General features: G+C 42.1%; 1 protein-coding gene and 1 pseudogene across 11 annotated transcripts in view; one reads left to right on the forward strand and one right to left on the reverse strand.

The window, feature by feature from the left end:
• Msrb3 (methionine sulfoxide reductase B3) overlaps positions 1 to 20615 on the reverse strand; it is a 128099-nt gene that overhangs the window by 79378 nt on the left and 28106 nt on the right. For all 11 annotated transcript variants that reach the window (XM_087559009.1, NM_001398959.1, XM_087559002.1 and 8 more), the window contains 2 exon segments: positions 19255 to 19380; positions 1061 to 1169 (listed from right to left, as the gene is read on the reverse strand). In XM_087559009.1, coding sequence (XP_087415135.1) covers positions 1061 to 1169; positions 19255 to 19330 — 185 coding nt within the window. In that variant the 5' untranslated portion in view covers positions 19331 to 19380.
• Positions 5393 to 5460, forward strand: LOC148004712 (U4 spliceosomal RNA; annotated as a pseudogene).

Here is a 20615-nt window from a genome sequence, read left to right on the forward strand (position 1 = left end):
TTATCGTTTTGCCCTCTTTACGAGGTCCAATTTTTTTTTTATAAACAGAATTTTTAAGAATGACCTAATCTCTGGTTGTTTGTGTGCATTAAATCATTTTTGCTAGCCTCGCGCACAACACTGGCGGGCGGGCAGGCAGGAGTCCCGTACGCTGTGATCTAGCCCACCGCTGGTAGAAGGAAGGCACACCTTGTTAGAGCCTCGGCGTTTAGTAAACTCAGTACACAGTGGGCTCTGTGACGGGGAGAGCGTGGCGTCGAGGAACAAGGATCCCCTGTGTGAGCTCATGAATGGAAGCACAAAGTTACATCATTAATAAATCTGGATCAGAGCTACATTTACAGCCCCATGCCAAGCTCCACGGTATAAATCAGACAACAAAATCATTGGGCCCTGGCAAGGTACCTTTTAGCTGAAATCAGCTGAGAGAGATTTTATTCTATTCACTAAAAACAGTCTTGGAAGTGAACGGACTTTTTTTTTCCCACCCCTTCCAGGATGTAGGGCGAACTTCCAAGGACCAAAGCCGTGCGAGGGTAGTTATTGAAAATTTTTGACATTCCAACCACAAATGAGCCAATAAATACTTTCTCCACATGTGCTTCAAAAAGAAATCAGAGCGGGGTGGAAAGGAACTAAATTATGCTACCTTCTTTTTGCAGCCAAAACGTCTATGCTTTACAATGACCACCTTCAAAATGCCAGCCTCCTGGCGGAGCTCCACGTCCCTCACGGTTTTCCTTGCTGTGATGTCGTCCAAGGAAGAAGAAAAAAAGTATCCAAATCGCTATTCCTTCCACACATTTCGTTGTAAACTAAAAACAGGCCCTCAGCAAAAGTCCCATGGCTTTATAGAGATAGCACATTCCGAGTGGGGGGTAAAGCAGAAACAAAACCGAGCCTTAACCCTAGGCAGTGCCATCTCCAGTCTTTTCAGAGACAAGTCGTTTGCAGGCCTCAGCCAGTGTGTATAGTTTCTTTAAAAATAATCAACAGGGAAGAAGACTCCGAGGGGGAGAAAGTGGTGCTTGCCTGCCTATTTTATCACAGCACACATTACCTTTCTGTTCCTTTCTCCTGAGTGACGTGGTACTGTAGGGGTGTCAGCCGCTTCCTCAGTTCCTGCTGGGAAAAGGCCACCTTACAGTTCTTCTTATCCCTACTTGACCCTGGAAAGAGAGGATATGGGAGAAAGAGCCATTTTAGCCCGAATCCTAAATACTTGCTTTGGCTGGCCGCCACAGCACAGCCTCTACAGTCAGTCGCTTCTCAATGACCAGAGAGTCCCTAACGGACTACAAAATCTTACCTGAGCTACAGCTGGTCTCCAAGTTCAAACAGAACACACCTAAAGGAGCCAACTGACTCCTCTGGAGCAACAAGAATGGGCCACAGCCAGGGCTCCCAGCAGGAGAGACTGGAAACTCACTGGGCATTTGCATTTGTTTACAGGACCAGGGCACATCCTTTACGCTACCTGATACCTTGAAACCCCCTTTTAGAAGGTGAATCCAACAGCAGGCATGTATTTGCAAGTATGCGGTGACATGGGCATATAAAGATCCATTCCATAACTTTGCAACTTGGTAGATGAGCCTGAGGCTGTCATCAAACCATTGTCGTCCAAGATGGCCGCCTGCCATCCTAGTTATTTTTCAGAGGAACCTAAATGTATCTTTTTGTGTGTGTGTTTCTACAGTAGGAACTACTGTTTTCTATGAGTCTATCAGATACTTAACTGGGTTCTGCATGGTCTTTAGAAATGCATGGTTTTTCTAAAGCCCGTATCTTATCAGGCTATCAAGAAACTGTCAGGATGTCAGGAGACTTCAGGAGAAGATATTTACTTAATATAAAGTGAGATTCAAGAATTCCAGAGAGAGAGAGAGAGAGAGAGAGAGAGAGAGAGAGGGAGGCAGGAAGAAGAGGACACAAACAGAAGTGGGGTATGGTTTGACTTCAGGGTTTGTGCTCTCCTGGCACAGCTCAGAAGGGAGGATTTCCCCACTTAGTGTCTGAATGTCAAAGTGGTTCTAATGTGACTGACAGCCCAGGCAGTTTTATTTCAATATATGCAGACTGCAGTGAGATGTTCAGACGACACCTGTTTGTGTGTTTGTGTGCACTGTTTTTATTTTACTCTAGCAAGTGAGCGGAAGAAACATGACCAAGGCAGGACAGCCATGACTCACTGCACTAACCTGCCTTTCCATGGCCATCCATCAGAGTAGCAAAGCAGCTTGCAAATGGCCCTCCACACAGAGATTTCCTACCACATCTTGAACTTAGTCTTGGTATCCTGAGTATTAAATTCAACTTCTTCTGACTCAGCAGGAGAAACCCTTCCCGAGGTTTGCTTTTAAGGCACCTACCATAGAATCCAAGATTACTGAAGTTAAGCTCGGCAAGAATTAACTAATCAGCCATCCTGATTGTGGGACTGAAGACAGGCTATCAGCTTCCAGAACTGGGGCCACCTAGACAGATGGCTGATTCTCCATCAGAAAACAGGGAGCCAGGGAGAAGGCAAACCAGAGCCAATGGAAGACAACCTTGGTCAGGTAGGGAGTCACAGTGACCTCTGCTAGCCTCCCCATCCTTTGTTGGTCTAGAAAGGAACCCAGGAACAACTGGCATTTCAGCAATAGCCCTGAGGGCCTCCCACCTCACTGAACCACAGTTAACACCGGGCTCATCCTGGTGTGAGAAACCCTGCTTACTGCTGTCCAAGGCATAGACAGACAATTGCCTATTTAGCCAGCATGAAGAAGGGCTCTTTCTCAAACAACAGGCACCCTGGATTTGGGTGGGTTTCTGTTTACCTCCCTCACAGACTTCTTAAATTTTATTTTGCTTTTACTGATTGTTAGAAGGGTTCCTGCTAATTTTGTCACAAAGTTCATTAATTACAACCTTAATCTGACAAATTATCATGGTTGAAATTATTGGTTCCAACGGGCTTGATAATTAAGATCTGGACAATTAGAGTTAAACAAATCTGTCGAAAATATTTTGGGTTTAATATACGTTCATTCATATAAAAAGGCCAATTGTGTTCCCAACGTTTCAAGAGCTTAGCCACCCATCTGTATGTCATTTGGTACAGGAGAAGCAACCGCCGGTTTAAATTACATGGTATTGGATTGCAATTCCCTAACATTGGATGCTTTTCTGCTCTTTTACCTTGAGTCATTTTACTAAGGGGTGCTCATGAAAAGTAGCTTCGAGCGCAGATGCTCGCAAACCACTCAGGCAAAGATGTTTCTCTCTCTTTCATTCTCTCTCTCTTTCTCAAAAAATTAAAATCTCTTTTCTGAAGGAAAAGAATAAGACTGTTGGTCAGTATTGATGAACCCTGTCATGTATTTGCAGGGGGGAGGGATGAGTAAAATTGAAAACATCTGATTGAAGTAAATAATACAAACATAAAAGCTTGACTGGTGAATGGAGGGTATGGAAGAGTCCTTATTTCATAGATTAGAAATTACTTTTGATCTAAACGTTCTTAAAAACAGATTGTTTTCCGCTATGAGCCCAGCTCATTAGCTGTGCTGTGCAGAACGCGTTTTAATGGTGAACTTTGAAAGGGACCCGCTCTGTTCCTTTGTTAGTCCCCATCTTGTGTGGAATGGGGGAAAAGCTTTCGTTTCAGCTTTCTTTGTTTGTCTTTCGAGAACCACGAAAGCAGCATTCACACAGATTCTGGAGGAATGCGCCCTATGTCACAGCCTACAAGTTATTTGGTTTTGGTGCACTTAAAGGTCATCTTCCAAATTAGTGAAATTTTCCTACATCCTGGCTTTTCAACCTTAAATATAAATGTTGTTTCCCAACTGTAAGTGAGGTTTGTTCTCTGAGAAAGGCTGGTGATTATGTGAAGTGGTCAAACTTCATGCATTTCTTTTTTTCTTTGGTCATACTGTGTTCACCAAGTAATTAGGCATTTAAAGTATACCTAGTAGCGAAAGGAAGGGCATGCACATTAGAAACAGTTACTGTGATTTTTGTACTAAGCAACTCCAGTACGAAGTTTGTCAGATTGTAACAGAAGTCTGGCCACACCGTTCAATAGCAATGATAAACTTCTTGGACAATTGAATGCTGTGCTGATTCATTAATTCTGAGAGCAGAACCAACACTGGCATGTACAAAGAGAAGCTTCGTGCTGGTCTCGGTCCTCTGCTCCCTACCAGACTGACTTGGCTAAAGGCTCGCGGTGCCAGGGTTGATTCTGAAGACATCATTTCATTTTGAAATCTGAGCATCATTCATTGGGTGTCTGGTTTCCCTTTGCTATCTTCACTTAGGTACCGTAATTTTCTCATTACACAGGGTAATTTAACATTAGCGTTCTACGACATCTGTTCAATGACTTCTAAATTGGCCTAGAAGCACGTCAGGGAGAGAGGGATCCCTTTCTTGAAATGTTTAATAGCACACTTTGAAGGCACAAGTCGGCACGCACACACACACACACACGTGCAACACAGTACGTCTAGAGGAATAGATATTATCCCTGTATATCTAACCATAACCCATTCCCTACAGTGTAATTGTTACATGGACCAGATCTATCCTAAACCCAATCCAGACGTATTTAAATACAGAAATATGCCCAGGGTATTTTTCTTTACACCAAGACAGCTTCCATGTCACTGCTGAAGGGGAGAACAGTGTAGAAACTCCAGTAGCCACACAGATGCAGGAGATTATACCTGTAATCCCACACAGCACGGCTTTGTCACACACGGACACACACACACACAGACACACACAGACACACACACACAGACACACACACACACAGACACACACACACACACATACACACCACACACACAGACACACACACACACACCACACACACAGACACACAGACACACACACACACACACCACACACACACAGAGACACACAGACACACAGACATACACACACAGACACACAGACACACACACACACACACCACACACACACAGAGACACACAGACACACAGACATACACACACCGACACACAGACACACACAGACAGACACACACCACACACACACAGAGACACACAGACACACACACACAAAGACACACAGACACACACACACAAAGACATACAGACATACACACCACACACACACAGACACACCACACACACACAGAGACACACAGACACACAGACATACACACACAGACACACACACAGACACACACACAGACACACAGACACACACAGACACACACCACACACACACACAGAGACACACAGACACACACACAAAGACATACAGACATACACACCACACATACACACACAGACACAGACACAGACACACACACACACACACACACACACACACACATACACACATAGACAGACACTTCTAAAACGGAGTCTGCAGCTTTGCGCAGTGGCAGTATCGTAGCCAATGAGGTTTATCCGAGGCGCGATTATTGCTAATTAAAACGGAGTCTGCATTCTGGTTCTACCTGCTTCAAACTGTGACCGTAGCAGAGTGTTCACCACATCAGCCACTGTACGGGTGACAACAGCAGACTTAGCAGGCCCCCCCCAGTGAAGAATTGCAGAGGATCGATCACGTCCATTTTACAAACGGAACCTAGGCTCATAGGATTGGTTATAGTATAACTTTTTACGGAAGTGTAGCAACTCAAACATGCAGTTCTTGAACAATATGGCAATTTCTGTGAGTATGAAAATTAGACAAAACTTTCTTCTCAAATTATGCAGTAAATTCCAACACCACCACCACCAACAACAATAATAATAATCCTGCACTAATGAGTTAAGACAACAGAATAGGAAGGTCATGGCCATGGCAGGACACGCAGAGAGTGGCAATGTCCGCCCTTAGCCCGTGCCGGCTGTCCCTACATTCTTCAGCATCAGTGGCAAGCCCATGCAAGCCTCTCACCACATCTACAATGCCAAAAGGACTTTCTACTCCCTGTACAGACCAGATCGGTCACCTAAATGCTTAGAGCACTCTCAAACCATACATCTTATATTTCAGTGTGGAAAAATATTGACTATTTCCCCATGATAATAAGTATGAGATGTGTATCTTGTTCTGATTTAACTTCACTAAGATAGTAAAGCTAACGTAGGAATATCCTGCTGCTGTATTGACAGACGGTGTAAAATTAAAGCATATGTTAATTTCTACTGTGAGCGTCCATGTTCAAGTTCGCACTAGTCTATCATGTTGGAAAACTATTTTATTTCAGGCTTAGGGGGTGTTAGAATCTGTAAGTGGGAGATTATAGACTAAATCTAGCTGACCTTTAGAATAAATGTGCACCACAAACACCAACTGCTGTTGGTTTTCTTCTGTTTCACAACTCCAGCCACGCGCTAAAGGCCTTGAGAACAAAACAGCACAATTACAGAGGGGGAGGTGTTATGGAGGCGTCTTCAGTTCAGACCCTCCCCTCAGAGTAAATATGTACTAGGAAAACATCTCTGGGACCTCGTGCATTTCAAGGTGTCAGGACACAGCTTCAGGCCCTGGCTTCCACAAACCAGGGCTGCTCTGCTCACCTTGAGAACACTGAATCAAGACTACTTACTTTTCTAAGTCTAAGCTGTTGTCAGCTACCGAGCATACGTGAAGGACTGCTTTAACCATCATGCTGGGTCCGCTCATGGCTTCCGCCATTGTTTGGAGGACACAGAGCACAGTGCTGAAAACAAGGTGAGACCTTCTGCCTTGGAGCTCCGTTAGGGCAGAGGTAAGATACACAGAACACAGGAGAAGCAAGGTGGTCTAGTAGAAGGTCTTTTAGAAGTTGGTAACTACATAAGTGTGGAAAGGCAAGCAAGGAGCAGGGCTAGGGTGCCCAGGCTACCGGAAGACGGCTGTCTCATGGAGTAGGTAGGGGGCTCTCACTACAGTGATATTTGGGCAGAGTCCTGAAGAAGGAGAGGTAGCTGATAGTGAGGATGACTCAAGAACTTTCCAAATGCATAGAGGGGATGGCCAGGAGGTGAAGACACTGTACAGCTCATACATGAGTGGCAGAGACGGGCAACTTGAACATGGCCAGAAAGCCCAAGTGGGGGCAGGGTAAACACTGGACACAGTGGGCAAAGGACACTGGGCAAAGGGCAGGCCTTGTTTCTAACAAAGTTGACTGCTCTGTGTATATGGTAACTCTCAGGGGCCTCCTTTCAGACTGTGTCTACCCAACATGTCTCTGAGAATGTTGTCACCTGGCTGGATTATACTGGCGTTGCGTCTAACTTGCTTGCTGGCTTAATGTCATACTACCTAAAGCCAGACTATCATCCCCAACCTCGAGCTCCACATGAAGGGCGTCAGTAGAGGGTTCTTTGGAGATCAGTGCTGCATGAGCATAGAGAACGAAACCCTTCGGCCATTTTAAACAAGGCATGTACCCTGGGAAGCTCGGGCACCTCTCCCACATTAGGGTAGTCCTGTAGGTAATGGTAGGGGACATCCGTAAGGAAAGAACACATAGAATTAATGCCTCAGCTGAGCTTTAAAAGAGCAGCCTTAATTTTTATACCAAACTGTTTAATTGCATCTGTGCTCCAAGCCCTAAAGACACATAAAGAATCATTACATTTCTTGAATTAAATAATGCCATGTATTTTACAGGCACCGCACCAAAAGATGAAACTGGCCTCCGGCTTCTATACTGACAGAGAGAACAGACCAGGTCACAAGACATTTCTGGCCAGTTTTCCTTCCCACTCTATGCACCCAGGTGGCTTCACCTCTGCCAGCCTTCAGGGATAGCTTGTTTGCTCTGCAGGGCAGAGCATCTGCCTGGGCAAATACTGTGTGGTCCAACTTCGTGTGGACATCACCTAGAAACATTGTAACTTCTTCAAGATACAAACTTCTGGGCTTAATATTGATGCATTGTCTCTACAGCCATTTATTAAATATCTTCGGTGAGTTAAGACTTGAGTCCTCTGCGGAGTTGAGGACAGATCAAGGAAAGCCCCTGCCTCCTAAGGAGCTCACAGATGAGCAGGAATGGTAAGAGGTCAGCACAACCTAAGTCTTTAGGGAAGGCATGTGCAGAACTCTGTGTAAAGGGAGTTAACACTGAGGGCATTTGTACTCTAAACTTTTCCCGTCCAGATTGACGATGTCTGGCTGTCCTAGCAGCATAGGATACCTGTAGAAATCAAATGTCTACAATCAGAGTGCCAGGAAATGTCCAAATAGGGAAGAAAGCTCCTCCTAGGTGGCTGACTGACAAACAGGGTGGGATTACATGGGTATAAGCCAAGGCTAGGATCGTCCACCCTGCAGAAAGCTATGCAGATGGAGGATTTGGAGCCATATCGGCTAATTTTATGAAGTTGCCAATTCTCCAAACAGGAAAAGGTGTAGGTTCAGATTCAAAAGAGAAAAACTTTGGGATCTGAGAAGTGAAGTAATTTTAAAGCCAAGGAGGGAAACGTGAGAACGTTTTGTTTTTCCTGTTGTGAGCTGACAGGAAAACATGAACTGTGAGAGGCCAGCATCAACTCTGTGGTATCTCAGGCTAATTAGGATGACCTGAAATTCTCACCGTAGTAGTAAAGCCTCGTTTATGAAGTTGCATGACTTTTCTGACCAGAGACAACAGAGAGATTCGTTCACCCTGATATAACAGCCATTAAAAACATTGAACGGCCGTGAGACAGAAGCCATCTTCTATACGTCTATATTTACTTGCACACTATAAACTTTTAATTGTGCAACCCTCATACCGTCATCATTTCATCACCATCTGTTAAGTTCCCAAGAGAACTAGAAACTACTTTATCAACCCCTCAAAACTTAACGCAAACCCTGGGAGCAATGGTGTTCGTGTTAATGTGGACCATGAAGTTTAGGGTTTAGAGAAATATTTAAGGCATGTCTTGATCCTGAAAGCATTTTCTTGCTGGCGAAGCATAGAACTAAAAAGGAATTTCTGAAGCACTCCCATCATCTAGGGACAGCAGTGGAAGAGAAAGTCACCTCATGTCAACTCTATCTGATTGCTTGTGAGACTTCTGACAAACCTGCAGTTCCCTGGTTTTAATTTTTTTTTTTTTTAAAGCATGGGTCCTCACTCTCCCATAGAGAAAAAGATTAAAACCAGACAGGCTCAGTTCAATTCTACATTTTACATGCAATCAAAAAGATTTGTATACATGCATGCGCGAGCACACACATACACACACACATGCATGCACACATTCGCACAAGCAATATCCTCTCTATCCATCTTTCGTCCCTCGGTTTCCCCCTCGGAGATCACAGTCTGCTTAAGAGATAAGAGGTAACCACCTGCTGGAACAAGCCCTCTCTTTGATTATCATGCAGAATTTTATTTTGAATAATACTTCACTAGAAAGAAAATATGCTGCCTAAAAGTTCAATTTTTTTTTCAAGTTTCCAAAATTAACTCATGGCATACATCAAACTTGAGTCTAAATTTAAGGACAATGACAAAAACCAAGTCTGCAACTTCTGCCAGAGGAATAGCTAACTGATTAGCCCAGAGGAATCTAAGATATTCTGGAGGAAAGGATACAATTTAACGTTTTTCCTTTTCACACAGAAAACTCAAGAAAAGGCACATGGCTTCTACTGAAGTTTTCAAGGGCTGCTCAGAGGAGTGTGCTTGCATATTTACTAGCTATCTTTGCATTCCCTGCACCAGAAACTGTGTCAGTGCAAGACAAGTGCTGATCTAAAATTGGTTTGCTTGCCTCCTTAAGCCTCCATCTCAGGGGCTTCTGTTTAACCCTTCCCCCAAGATGTCTTCTCGTTACCTGTGCCCATGCTTCTTAGATCTCGGTTTCAAACATACGAGGACATCTGTCTAGTGCATCAGTGTGATAAAAATGGTGCCTGATGATAGAGTAAAACAACTTTTCCTTTGAAAGTACCTGATTCTTTATCACTTTTCTTGAGGTCCACGTCCAAGTCTTCACCATGACTAAGGGATGACTGGCATAAAATGTCTCAGGTGGAAGGGTGTGAGAATGCTTGGCCCAGCAGGAGAGTCTACCTGTTGGTGTGATCCATCTCAGAGAGTCTCTTATATTACTACACGTTTTTAGATGTGCTACATTATCTATGGGCCACTAGAAAGGGGGAAAGAACACTGCCAAGCTATCATATATCCTTATCCATATGCTATGTTTGTCCTCAAGATTTATTTACTTTTATTTCATGTATACGAGTGTTTGGTCTGAATGTATGTGTACTGTGCCTGTAGTGCCAGCAGAGGCCAGAAGAGGGCGGTGGATCCCCTGGAACTGGAGTTACTAAAAGGTTGGGATCTGCCACGTGGGTGCTAGGATTCCCCCCTGGTCCTCTGCAAGAGCAGCCAGTGTTCTTAACACCTGAGCCACATCTCCAGTCCCCATCACGTGGTTTTTAAAGTGAGTCCTCACTATGAAAACAGTAAAGCAGAAAAGGCTAAGTATTCGAATTAGTGAAGACAGCAATATGCAGTATCATCCGATAATTTACAGGGTAAATAACAGAACTAATATTCCTCATATTGTAGACTGAAAATTGACAAACTTCTAGACTAAAACCTTCAAGAAGCAGTTAATGCCCAAAGAAGTTACTTGATGTGGTCACACGCCTGTTTAACATGAGCCGGGTCCTAGAGGCTGGACCCTGACTCATTCTCTACGCTCTCTCTTCAGCCCATGCTCCGTGATACCTTACTATGCCGTCTACCGCTAACTCTTGCTCCCCAAGTACATGGTCATCTCCTGCCGACTCCACTCCCCACTAAGGACAGCTAGCTAGTCCTTCTGCACCTTTCACTGTCCTGTGTGAAATCTGGTCCCAGGAAGCTATCTATCCTGCACCAAGAAACTTCTCACCCTGCTCCTGCCTCCATGGTTAAACAAAGAGAGAATGTCTACATGGACTTGTAAAAGTATCAGTACAGTACTTTCTTTCACCCTAGAGTTAATAAAGCTTGCACCCCAGTGGCCATCTTTTTTTGTGGCACCGTCTTGATGCTTAAGATGATGTTACTTGTTCGCCGACATTCATCTGGTCCACAAACATGCATCGGGTGCCCCTTATGGGACAGACACGGTTCTAGTCTGAATGGAGCAGTGAGTCAAACAGTCAGAAATTTCAGTCTTTCTGGTGCATTACAGGATCCAAGCATTCATTTCCTGTAACAAGAAATACCTAGCCTGGCCAACTCATCATGCTCTCCTGACTGTAACAGATTGCTCCCCAGAATCTTCCTCTTTCTTCTCTTTGATAGTAAGAGATTGAGGTTCTATACTAAAAAGGTTTTGGAAATTATCAGCTAATGTAACACTTAGAATTCTAATTGTAAAAGAGCAGTAATGATAACAATAACTGTTACTCTCAGTTTACAGTTGAAAACATGGAATGAAAGATAGAAAAGGAAACTTCTGGGGGCCCAAAAGCAAACTGGTAATAAAAACAAACCAGTAAGGAATAACATAATTTGTTTCCTCATCAATGCCAAAACTATAGCAAAGGGCTTTGAAACGTGAGGTTAAGTTATATAAAATCACACGAGTGATAGTGAAATATTAATCAAGTGGGATGAGTCATCCTGAGATAATATGTATTCTGGCAATAAAATAAAATATTATAAAATTACAACCATAGAGATATTTACAGTGGTAGATTTTCCTGGCTTGCCTAAAACTCAAATAATCTATTGATTTAAAATAATATCCCATTCTCTGTAAGCACATGGCTGAATATAATCATCATGAGTAGCATAGAAGGAAGTATTTATCATAAAAGTTATTATGTGTAAGTGTGCAAATATATAATTTATTAATCCATTAAGTACCTAATAAATAATTTTTTAACATTTTAAAATAAGTGATACACGAGTGAGCATATTAAATACAGATAAAGGGGGAAATTAAGGAACTTCTAACAAATATTAAGCTCTCCAATAAATGGTTGCTTTCAAATGTGAAGGCACAAAATGTCTACATACACTTTTATCATTTTATCACTGTATCTCAATAATGCAGTTTAAATAACTTTAAATTAAAATGTATCCAGCAAAAGGAATCATGAAAAATTTGATCACTAAATAAAATGTTTCAGTTGAAACTATAAATTGGGAAAGACTGACAATGAAAACCAACAGGTGTGATCAGGTATGATCTGCAGTTACCTCTGCCCGCAGGTGTGATCAGGTATGTTCTGTAGTTACCTCTGCCCACAGGCGTGATCAGGTATGATCTGCAGTTACCTCTGCCCGCAGATGTGATCAGGTATGTTCTGCAGTTACCTCTGCCCGCAGGTGTGATCAGGTATGATCTGCAGTTACCTCTGCTTACTTCTTTGTCATGCCCATCAGTTGAGGTAAAATGCCTTTTAGTTCATTCATTTCTCTCTGATCTTTTTTATAGCATCACTGTGAGCATGCTTAAATACAGAAACAGCCTATCTATGCAATTTCTCCAAATTCATCTTGTCTTGACTTTCTAGTTTTGTAGAATTGTTGGAGGCAGTAATGTTTTATATCTTTCACAGTCATTGTAATACTTAATTTTCAAAAGAGATGATGAGATGGGTTTCAGATATTCCCATGCCTGCCTTGATATTCTACTGTGCTACTAATATATTTGCCATTTAACCAGGTTTAGTAAGGCATATGCCCAACACCTTATATTTATACATGTATGTTATTTTGTGACAAATTGATCTTGACAAAATATGCGTTCTCTACAAACAGTTTTTAAAACACATAAACCACATATCAAGCTTTCAGTATTAATTGAAGCCTCACTACATTATAAAGCTACTAATTCTTGTTTCAAAAACACTCCTCATTAATCAACTCATTAATAAACATTTAAAATATAATTTTTCTAGTTTCCTAAAATATTTCATTTATGCAAAAACTGGTCCATGCTTGACGTTCAACATGTTTAACTAATAACGTCTCAGGATTCTATAAAAATCCAAAACATGGCAAAACAAAATGTGTAGTTTTCTTTAGTTCTTGGGTGGCCCGCTGCAGGAAGTTGGGCTACATGTAAAAGCTATGAATTACTGCTAAATCAGCTATTTGGGAAAAGATAAGTTAATTTACAAAAACTTGTTTTACTTTGTAGAAAGTCTACATATGAAAGACATTTCCAAGAAACGTCCAAGCAAAGGGAGCTGGAGCCCTATTGAAAACGGAAAGGGTTCACTCTACACACACTGCTGGAACATGTATGGGCAAGAAAAGTGTGGTTTGTAAATCCACACTCTTAACTGGGTATTCCTCACATACTTTGAGATTTTTACAATGCACTTATGTGTTTAATGCTAACAGATTGGTGCAAGCCAAGCAAGAATGTACAGCCAGTGCCACCTACTGGAAGGTGGGGGTAGCAGCCAGTCAACTGACCTCTAATGCTGTTGTAAACTATGCTGAAAATTGCCTCTGGTTTTAAAGTTATTTCTCTTAAAAAAACAAAAACAAAAACAAAAACAAAAACAAAAACATTCCTGGCTTGTTAGTATACATAGCATGTATGAGGCCCCGCATCAAGCCTCTAGAACTGAATACACATGTGCGCACACGCACATACACACACATGCTCACATATGTATCACACACACCGTACACGTCTGTGTTTCTGAGTGTGTATTCTTCAAAAATGCTAGTGTAATTAAAAAGCTAGCTCGTGACACCAACAGAGAACCAAGGACTACTGAGTCCTGATTCCAGTCGTAGTGGCTTTGTGTTTGTCTGAGAACAGGCTCTGCACTCCACTCACAGAGTTGAAGAGTTTTAGCACAAGAACAATAGGAAACTTGAAACTACTAAAATATTGTGTTCACAAAACTGTTTTTTGGAGGGTTTGGTTTGTTTGTTCATTTTTCTAGAAGACCATTGTGTTTATCAAAGGCCCATGGAGGTGGTCCAGATTTGAACAGCACTAACATAAGAAAGTGTACTTATTCCAGTGGGTAAGCTGATTGTTTTTAAAGTAGAAGTAACACCAGTTGCTACTAATGAACTACTGTCAGTTTTAATTGAAAATAGTGCTTTTTACTTTACAGAGATGCTCTTGTGTGCATCTGTAGTAAACTTTAAGGTGGCAAAAGTACAAACACACTAGTTTGCTTCACAGATGTAAACAAACGAGTCAGAGTTCTTAATTCTCATAGTAAATATAAGATATATGTGTACACTTCAGGCAGTTAATAAACCAACAAACTCATATTATTTTAGAGAAAAAGGCAAAGAAATTCTAGATGATATATATGTGTGGTATCTATATATGTGTGTGTGCGTATGTATGTGTCTATATATGTCGTGTATATACATGTGTGTATATATATGTGTGTATGTATATGTGTATGTGTGTATATATGTGTGTATATGTTGTTGTGTATATATATGTGTGTGTATGTGTATATGTATTTATGTATATATATGCATGTGTATATATATGTATATATATGTGTGTGTATATGTGTGTGTATATGTGTGTATATGTGTATATGTATATGTGTGTATGTATATATATGCATATGTACTACATATATATGTATGTATAGTTATGGAGTTTATCTGTGCTGTCACTTTTGTTATTTAGCTGAAAATACTATGGTCCATATCTAAGACATCCACTATATTATAAAAATATAATAAAGTGAGAATAAATTGCCTTTTGAAAATAAATTTTAAAGGCACATAAGCTATAAACTTCACTTTTAATCTCCCCATATAAAGTAATCTCAAATGAGTTCCTGCTCCTTGTCATAGTTATGACCTCATACACACATAAACTCTCCAGATGCTTACTATTAGTTTAAGAAATACTTACTAAGCAGCAGACACTATGTCATGTTCCGGGGTCACAAACCCCTGGTTCATAGAGTTCTACTGTCACAGAGGATGGTCTGTGTATTCCAAACCCTACTTTTCAGAATGTGGCTTTGAGAGTTTTAATTTATTCACTAGAACACTACGTTATATTTCTTCACAAACAGCCTAATAGTCCCAGGCTGGCTTATTAAACATGTGGATGAAGTGACATCAAAGCCTCAACTGCTTATTGTGTGACTTATCACCATAATTAGGCCTATCTAGACAGGCACCTCTAGTTGGCTAAAACTACCATGATATCTGATCTAAGCTACCACAACACCTAATTTTCTCCAGTATTAAAACCATGGACCAAATTTTGCTATACAATCCCTCTTCAGATAATCCTTTCATCTTGATTTAGCACTACCTAGCAGACTTTCCTATAAATCTTGAGTAATAATTAATACTGAAGTTTGAGATATAATTCACCTCAAGTCAAAAATTAAAACTGTGCTAAGAAGAAAAAGCCCACAGGATTTCATAATGGAACAGATTATCTAATGTTTCTTCTTCATTTTTAAAGAAAAAGAGAATAAAATCCGGGCAGGTTCACAGATGTGCCCAAGGTCACGCACAAGCCAACGACAGAACTGTGGTCTAAGTTTCTGCTCCTGTCCCGGAGTGCTTTGTAATACTTACCGGAAGCTGTTGTAGGAAATTATCAAGAAACTCTGAGTGAGAAAAATGACCTTTAATGACAAACACGAGTGAGCCGTGACTCAGATGCACCTAATAAGCTCTAAGTTAAAATTATGCGTTATTAGAAAAATAAGGAGAAAGGCCAGCCAGAGCCGAAGTGATAAATCACTTCCGAGATATGTCCTCGATGCCCGCCGCCCAGCTATGACCAGTCTCGGGAGCCTGTTTCCACTGTTACTTTCTTTTAGCAATAGAGTTACTCCGTGTTGAATTATTATTCAAAATCAATTTATAACTCAATGTTTAATAATTATTCAAAATCAATTTGCTACTCAATATTGAATTATTATCGAGTACTCAGATTTAATGGGGATAAGGAACCCAAGTCTTTCTGACTTACAGAGATCTCTGCCGTAATGGGTTTGGGCCAAGGAACAGTGATTTAAAGCAAGGAATAAAATTTTCATCTCAATTTCCTTGGCCTCCCACTACCCCTCTTTTCCTCTCTGTACCAAGTGATCAAGGTTAGGGCTGTCATTGCGGTGACGTCTTAAAATTTAAAAGTTCCAACTAGTTTGTATCACTGTCGCTAAATCTAACAAACTCTTCAGCACGCCTGCCTCTCAAAGAGGAATAGATCACAAGTTCATCACGCTTCAAACACCAGTGACCCTTGAAAGTTAGGGAAATTCTAATCAATTCATTTGCCAGCTAAAATGTGTCTATAAGTCCCCGGGAAGAAAGATATAGGATTTCTCTGGGTTTTTTGTCAATATGGGGTGGTAAGAAGGGAAGAAACATATATTTACAGAACTTCACGTCTGGCGCTGGACAACATTCACAGAGAACGAACACATCAAACACAGGTTGGGGGACTGGCAAGATGGCTCAGTAGGTAAAGGCACGTGCAGTCAAGCAACCTGAGTTTAGTCCCCCAGAACAACACCCAGAGGTTGTCACCTGACTGCCAGAGATGTACAAAGGTAGCATACACACACACGCACACACACACACACACACACACACACACACACACACAAAACATCAGTGTTCAAAAGAAACAATAGATTGATAGGTTATATATCTCAAGCCACATGCATTTGTGGTTCTTATTAAATTAAAGGTGGTTATAAACGGAAATTTATTTATACATACTTAAGTGTTTTAAAAGTCTATTTTCATGGAAAAATATAAACCCAAAAGGATATAAACGTAGGAGTTTTTGTAATGAACCTAGTGAAAATATGTATGGTGCTTACTCTGGGTCGGGCAGCGTGCTAAGCTTTTTTACATGCTAATCTATTTAATTCTCACAGCAATCATTTTGGGCAGGACCTATCATTGTCTTTCTTGTGAAAATATGGAAACTAAGACGTCCAGACAGTAAGAGTCAAAGCCAGATTCCAATTTCCACCAGTCTGGATCCAGAATTGCTTACCGAGCTCTGGTGCTGGAATGGTTTGCTCCTTACCCGGTTTTGTGGAATTTATCTCTGAATTTATTTTGTTATCAAAAGTGAAAGCTATTTGTATTTCAACTCAACAGTTTCATTGTGGAATACTTTACTAGCCCTGTTATATTTTAAGGAACACACTGCTCTTTGAAAGTTACTTCTGTAAACTCTTAAGCCTCCACTATGGATAGCAAACCCGCCCTACAAAACTATGTGCAGGGCTTTTCCCCATGGAGGCATTTACAAGGGGAAAATAGACACAGGCCTTAACTGAACGCTTGTGACCCCGTCACTTGTGTCTATAGCGATGGGAAACTGCCCTCTGGTAGGAAGACTGCAGCGAACGAGTTTTTCCTTGTGAGCAGACACAATGCAATGGGTGAGCCTAGCCAGGTCTACTGCCGGGCTCTCCCTGTCTTCCACCCTTATCTTGTCCCATCTGCTCTCATCACCATCTTCAAGACTCGACTCCCGAGGACACCACACAACCTCAAATCTATCTACTCTACTACACCGGGGCAGCACAGGACGCGCAGGGCCGGAAGAACAGTGCCAAAAGTGGTTGGGGGCGGGGCCCCGTGCATTAGGCTGCATTTACTCGTGAGTTGTCGTAGATCAACAACATAAAATCTACTTTTTACAAGTGCCCTATCTGACACCTGAAATCAAGTTGCCATCTCAGGCCCTATCAAAGCTATGCAGGAAAACCAGCGCAGGCCCTCAAGTAGGAAAACCAGCGCCGGCCCTCCCCACGCTGCGACCGCTGGGTGTATAGAACGCCCATGACAACTTCAGCCCTCTTGAGCGCACCATTCCCAGCACCCCCTGATGTGCCCAGATTTCCTTACTTCCTCGCTTCTTCCACTTGCCCTTGTCTTCCCCCGCGACCCCCACAGACCACGTGTTTCCTGCCACACATCCCTCATTTCTATCTTCATGTCTTGCTCGCGCTACTTCATGTTCTGAAATTATCCCCGCTTCAGGCCACGCAGTTAGCCGCTGCTCAAGCTCTGTGACCACCCATCTCCCTTGTGGGAACCTCCTAAGCTCCGGAGTCCCAGATCACTGTGCTCTGGTTCCCTACTCGGCCCAAGGCAGTCATGTCCAGTCTAGCCATAGCGTAATAGGGTCAGCGAGCCTCATACGGTTTTATTTCTCTCTACTTGTTGAAAAAAAAAATCAACTGAGCTGGAGAGCTGGCTCAGAGGTTAAGAGCACCGTCTGCTCTTCCAGAAGTCCTGGGTTTAATTCCCAGCAACCACATGGTGGCTCACAACCATCTGTAATGGGATCTGGCGCCCTCTTCTGGTGTGGCTGAAAACGACAGTGTACTCGCACATAAAATAAATAAATTAAAAAAAAAAAATACAAAAAACTAAAGAGGACCAGCAAAAAGAAAGAAAAACCAGTCAACTGAGTCTTGTTTATCATTGTATCCTTACTACTCACGATGTATATTCATGTATTTGATTCTTAGTGTTTAATTTTAAATTCTCTACCCAATATATGGATAAAGATGTATACAGTAAGGCGACTATATTAACTTAGATGGTATGGACACACAGTGAAAGTTTGAATTTTCCTCTTCCCTTTAAGTGCTTAAAAATCACATTTTAAAAAAAGCATAGTGTTTCTAACTTATCTTATTTTGCAAAAATTATTTATTTTATGTTTGAGAGTACACTGTAGCTGTCTTCAGACACACCAGAAGAGGGCATCAGATCCCATTACAGATGGTTGTGAACCACCATGTGGTTGCTGGGAATTGAACTCAGGACCTCTGGAAGAGCAGTCAGTGCTCTTAACCACTGGGCCATCTCTCCAGCCCCAGTGGTTCTAATTTCAGAACCAGTTTGAAACATGCTATATTCTTTCTGTTTATTTGGTTCTTGTTAATTGGAAACCTTTCTTCTTAGCTGCAGTCTAAGTAACACACTTGCCTTAAAGTTCTCACTTCCCCTAAAGGACAGCCACATGTGCCGTGAGAAGCTTGGCATTCCCTTAACAAGCTGAATGTTCTGCCCCGTGTGCGCTGACTTGCAGATGTGTACAGGATGTGCTGGAGAACAAGAAGACACCAGGAAATATCAGTGACAAGTGCATGCTGGGCAGGGAAACTGGGCGGTGTCTCTAATTCAGAGTAGAGTGAGGGTTTGTAACCAATTTCCATCTTTAAATTAGGGTCCAACTAAAAGAGCTGAAGTTTAGTAAAACATGCTGGTGTACCATTTCCCGCAGCAGAAATACCCACTCAGCCCGGCACCCTACAAAGGACAGTATAACAGTCAGCAACCTGAGGGGAGCCCACAGGCTCTCAGGGCCACGGGCTGACTCTTCGTCACCAAGTGCAGCAGGTTGAAGGCGGACATCGCTGTGGTATCCTCAGCAACACACCCGGAGGCAAAGGCAGCAGCGACAGCTGAGTAGGAGACAGAAAACAAAAAACAACGGATTAAAACCTCGAGACCGTTAAGCGCGCTCATCGAACAACTGATGGTTTGTGTTTATCTAGGGTGAGCACATTCACAGTCGATAATAAGCCACGGTGCGCCGGTTTCAGACGCACAGCTGACTCGCAGTCATCAAGAGTTCCTGCACTATGCCAAGGAGCCTGGTTGTATCCCCAATACGTATATGAGTGAAATTGAGGCTCAGAGATCCAAGAGCACAGAGCAAACACAGGGTGGAATGCTTGCTTGACAGCAGAGCCAGAATGTGTCCTTACGGAGAGACTTGTCCTTTAAGACAAGGAAAAAACAAAAAACCTTAAGGACAGCTATGAGTCTTCACAAACTGTCAATTTTGAATAAGACGCAGGGAACGTGCCCTTTTGTTCGATTTTATGATTTATACCTTCTACATAAAATTCTGTGAGTAGAACTCATGACCCAACATTGAAAGGGGTAATATATATATATATATATATATATATATATATATATATATGTGTGTGTGTGTGTGTGTGTGTGTGTGTGTGTGTGTGTGTGTCTTACTGAAGTCTTTGGAAATGAGTCATGTAGAAGAATCCCCAACTTATATGATATCAGGACTTCAGACAAAAATCCCAGCTTGTGGGATGTGCATTAGCAACACAGGGCCCTGGTTGGTGCGTAAACATCTCACCCAGGCCCTGACTGGTGTGGACTAACTTCAGATGAATGTGGAGAAGACTCAGTGATTATCAATCTCTCATGTTTTCTTCAAAATCACCACGTTAAGGAACTTCAACCGCCAAATGTCCAAAGACGGGATGAAATTAACGTCCCGCTCATTTCCTCACCGCCACCTCCTCCATTCCTCACCCCAAAATAAAAGTCTTTTCCTGGACTCTCCTGACCCCCTTGAAGAGAAAATCTGTAATAAACAGTAATATATTTGACCAAATCACTCTGGAGTATATCTGACCGAAATCTGCTTGTATTAACGTGCCTGAACTCTGACTCCCCCAAACTAAACTCACTACAGAACTAAAACATTTCTGTGTTCCTAACTGAAGGTAAGGGGGTGGGGGTGGGGGTGGTGTGCTTAAGAATCACAATGCACAGCCTGAGAGAACCGTTAGACATAAATAAAGATGTCATTTTCACGAGTGACTGCGGAGCAGGCAAAGACTGCATGCCTTTGTAGCAGACTACTGGCTAATAAAAGATCAAA

The sequence above is a fragment of the Rattus norvegicus genome, chromosome 7 (assembly GCF_021556685.1).
Source record: "Rattus norvegicus strain SHRSP/BbbUtx chromosome 7, alternate assembly SHRSP_T2T, whole genome shotgun sequence".
Lineage (NCBI taxonomy): Eukaryota > Metazoa > Chordata > Mammalia > Rodentia > Muridae > Rattus > Rattus norvegicus.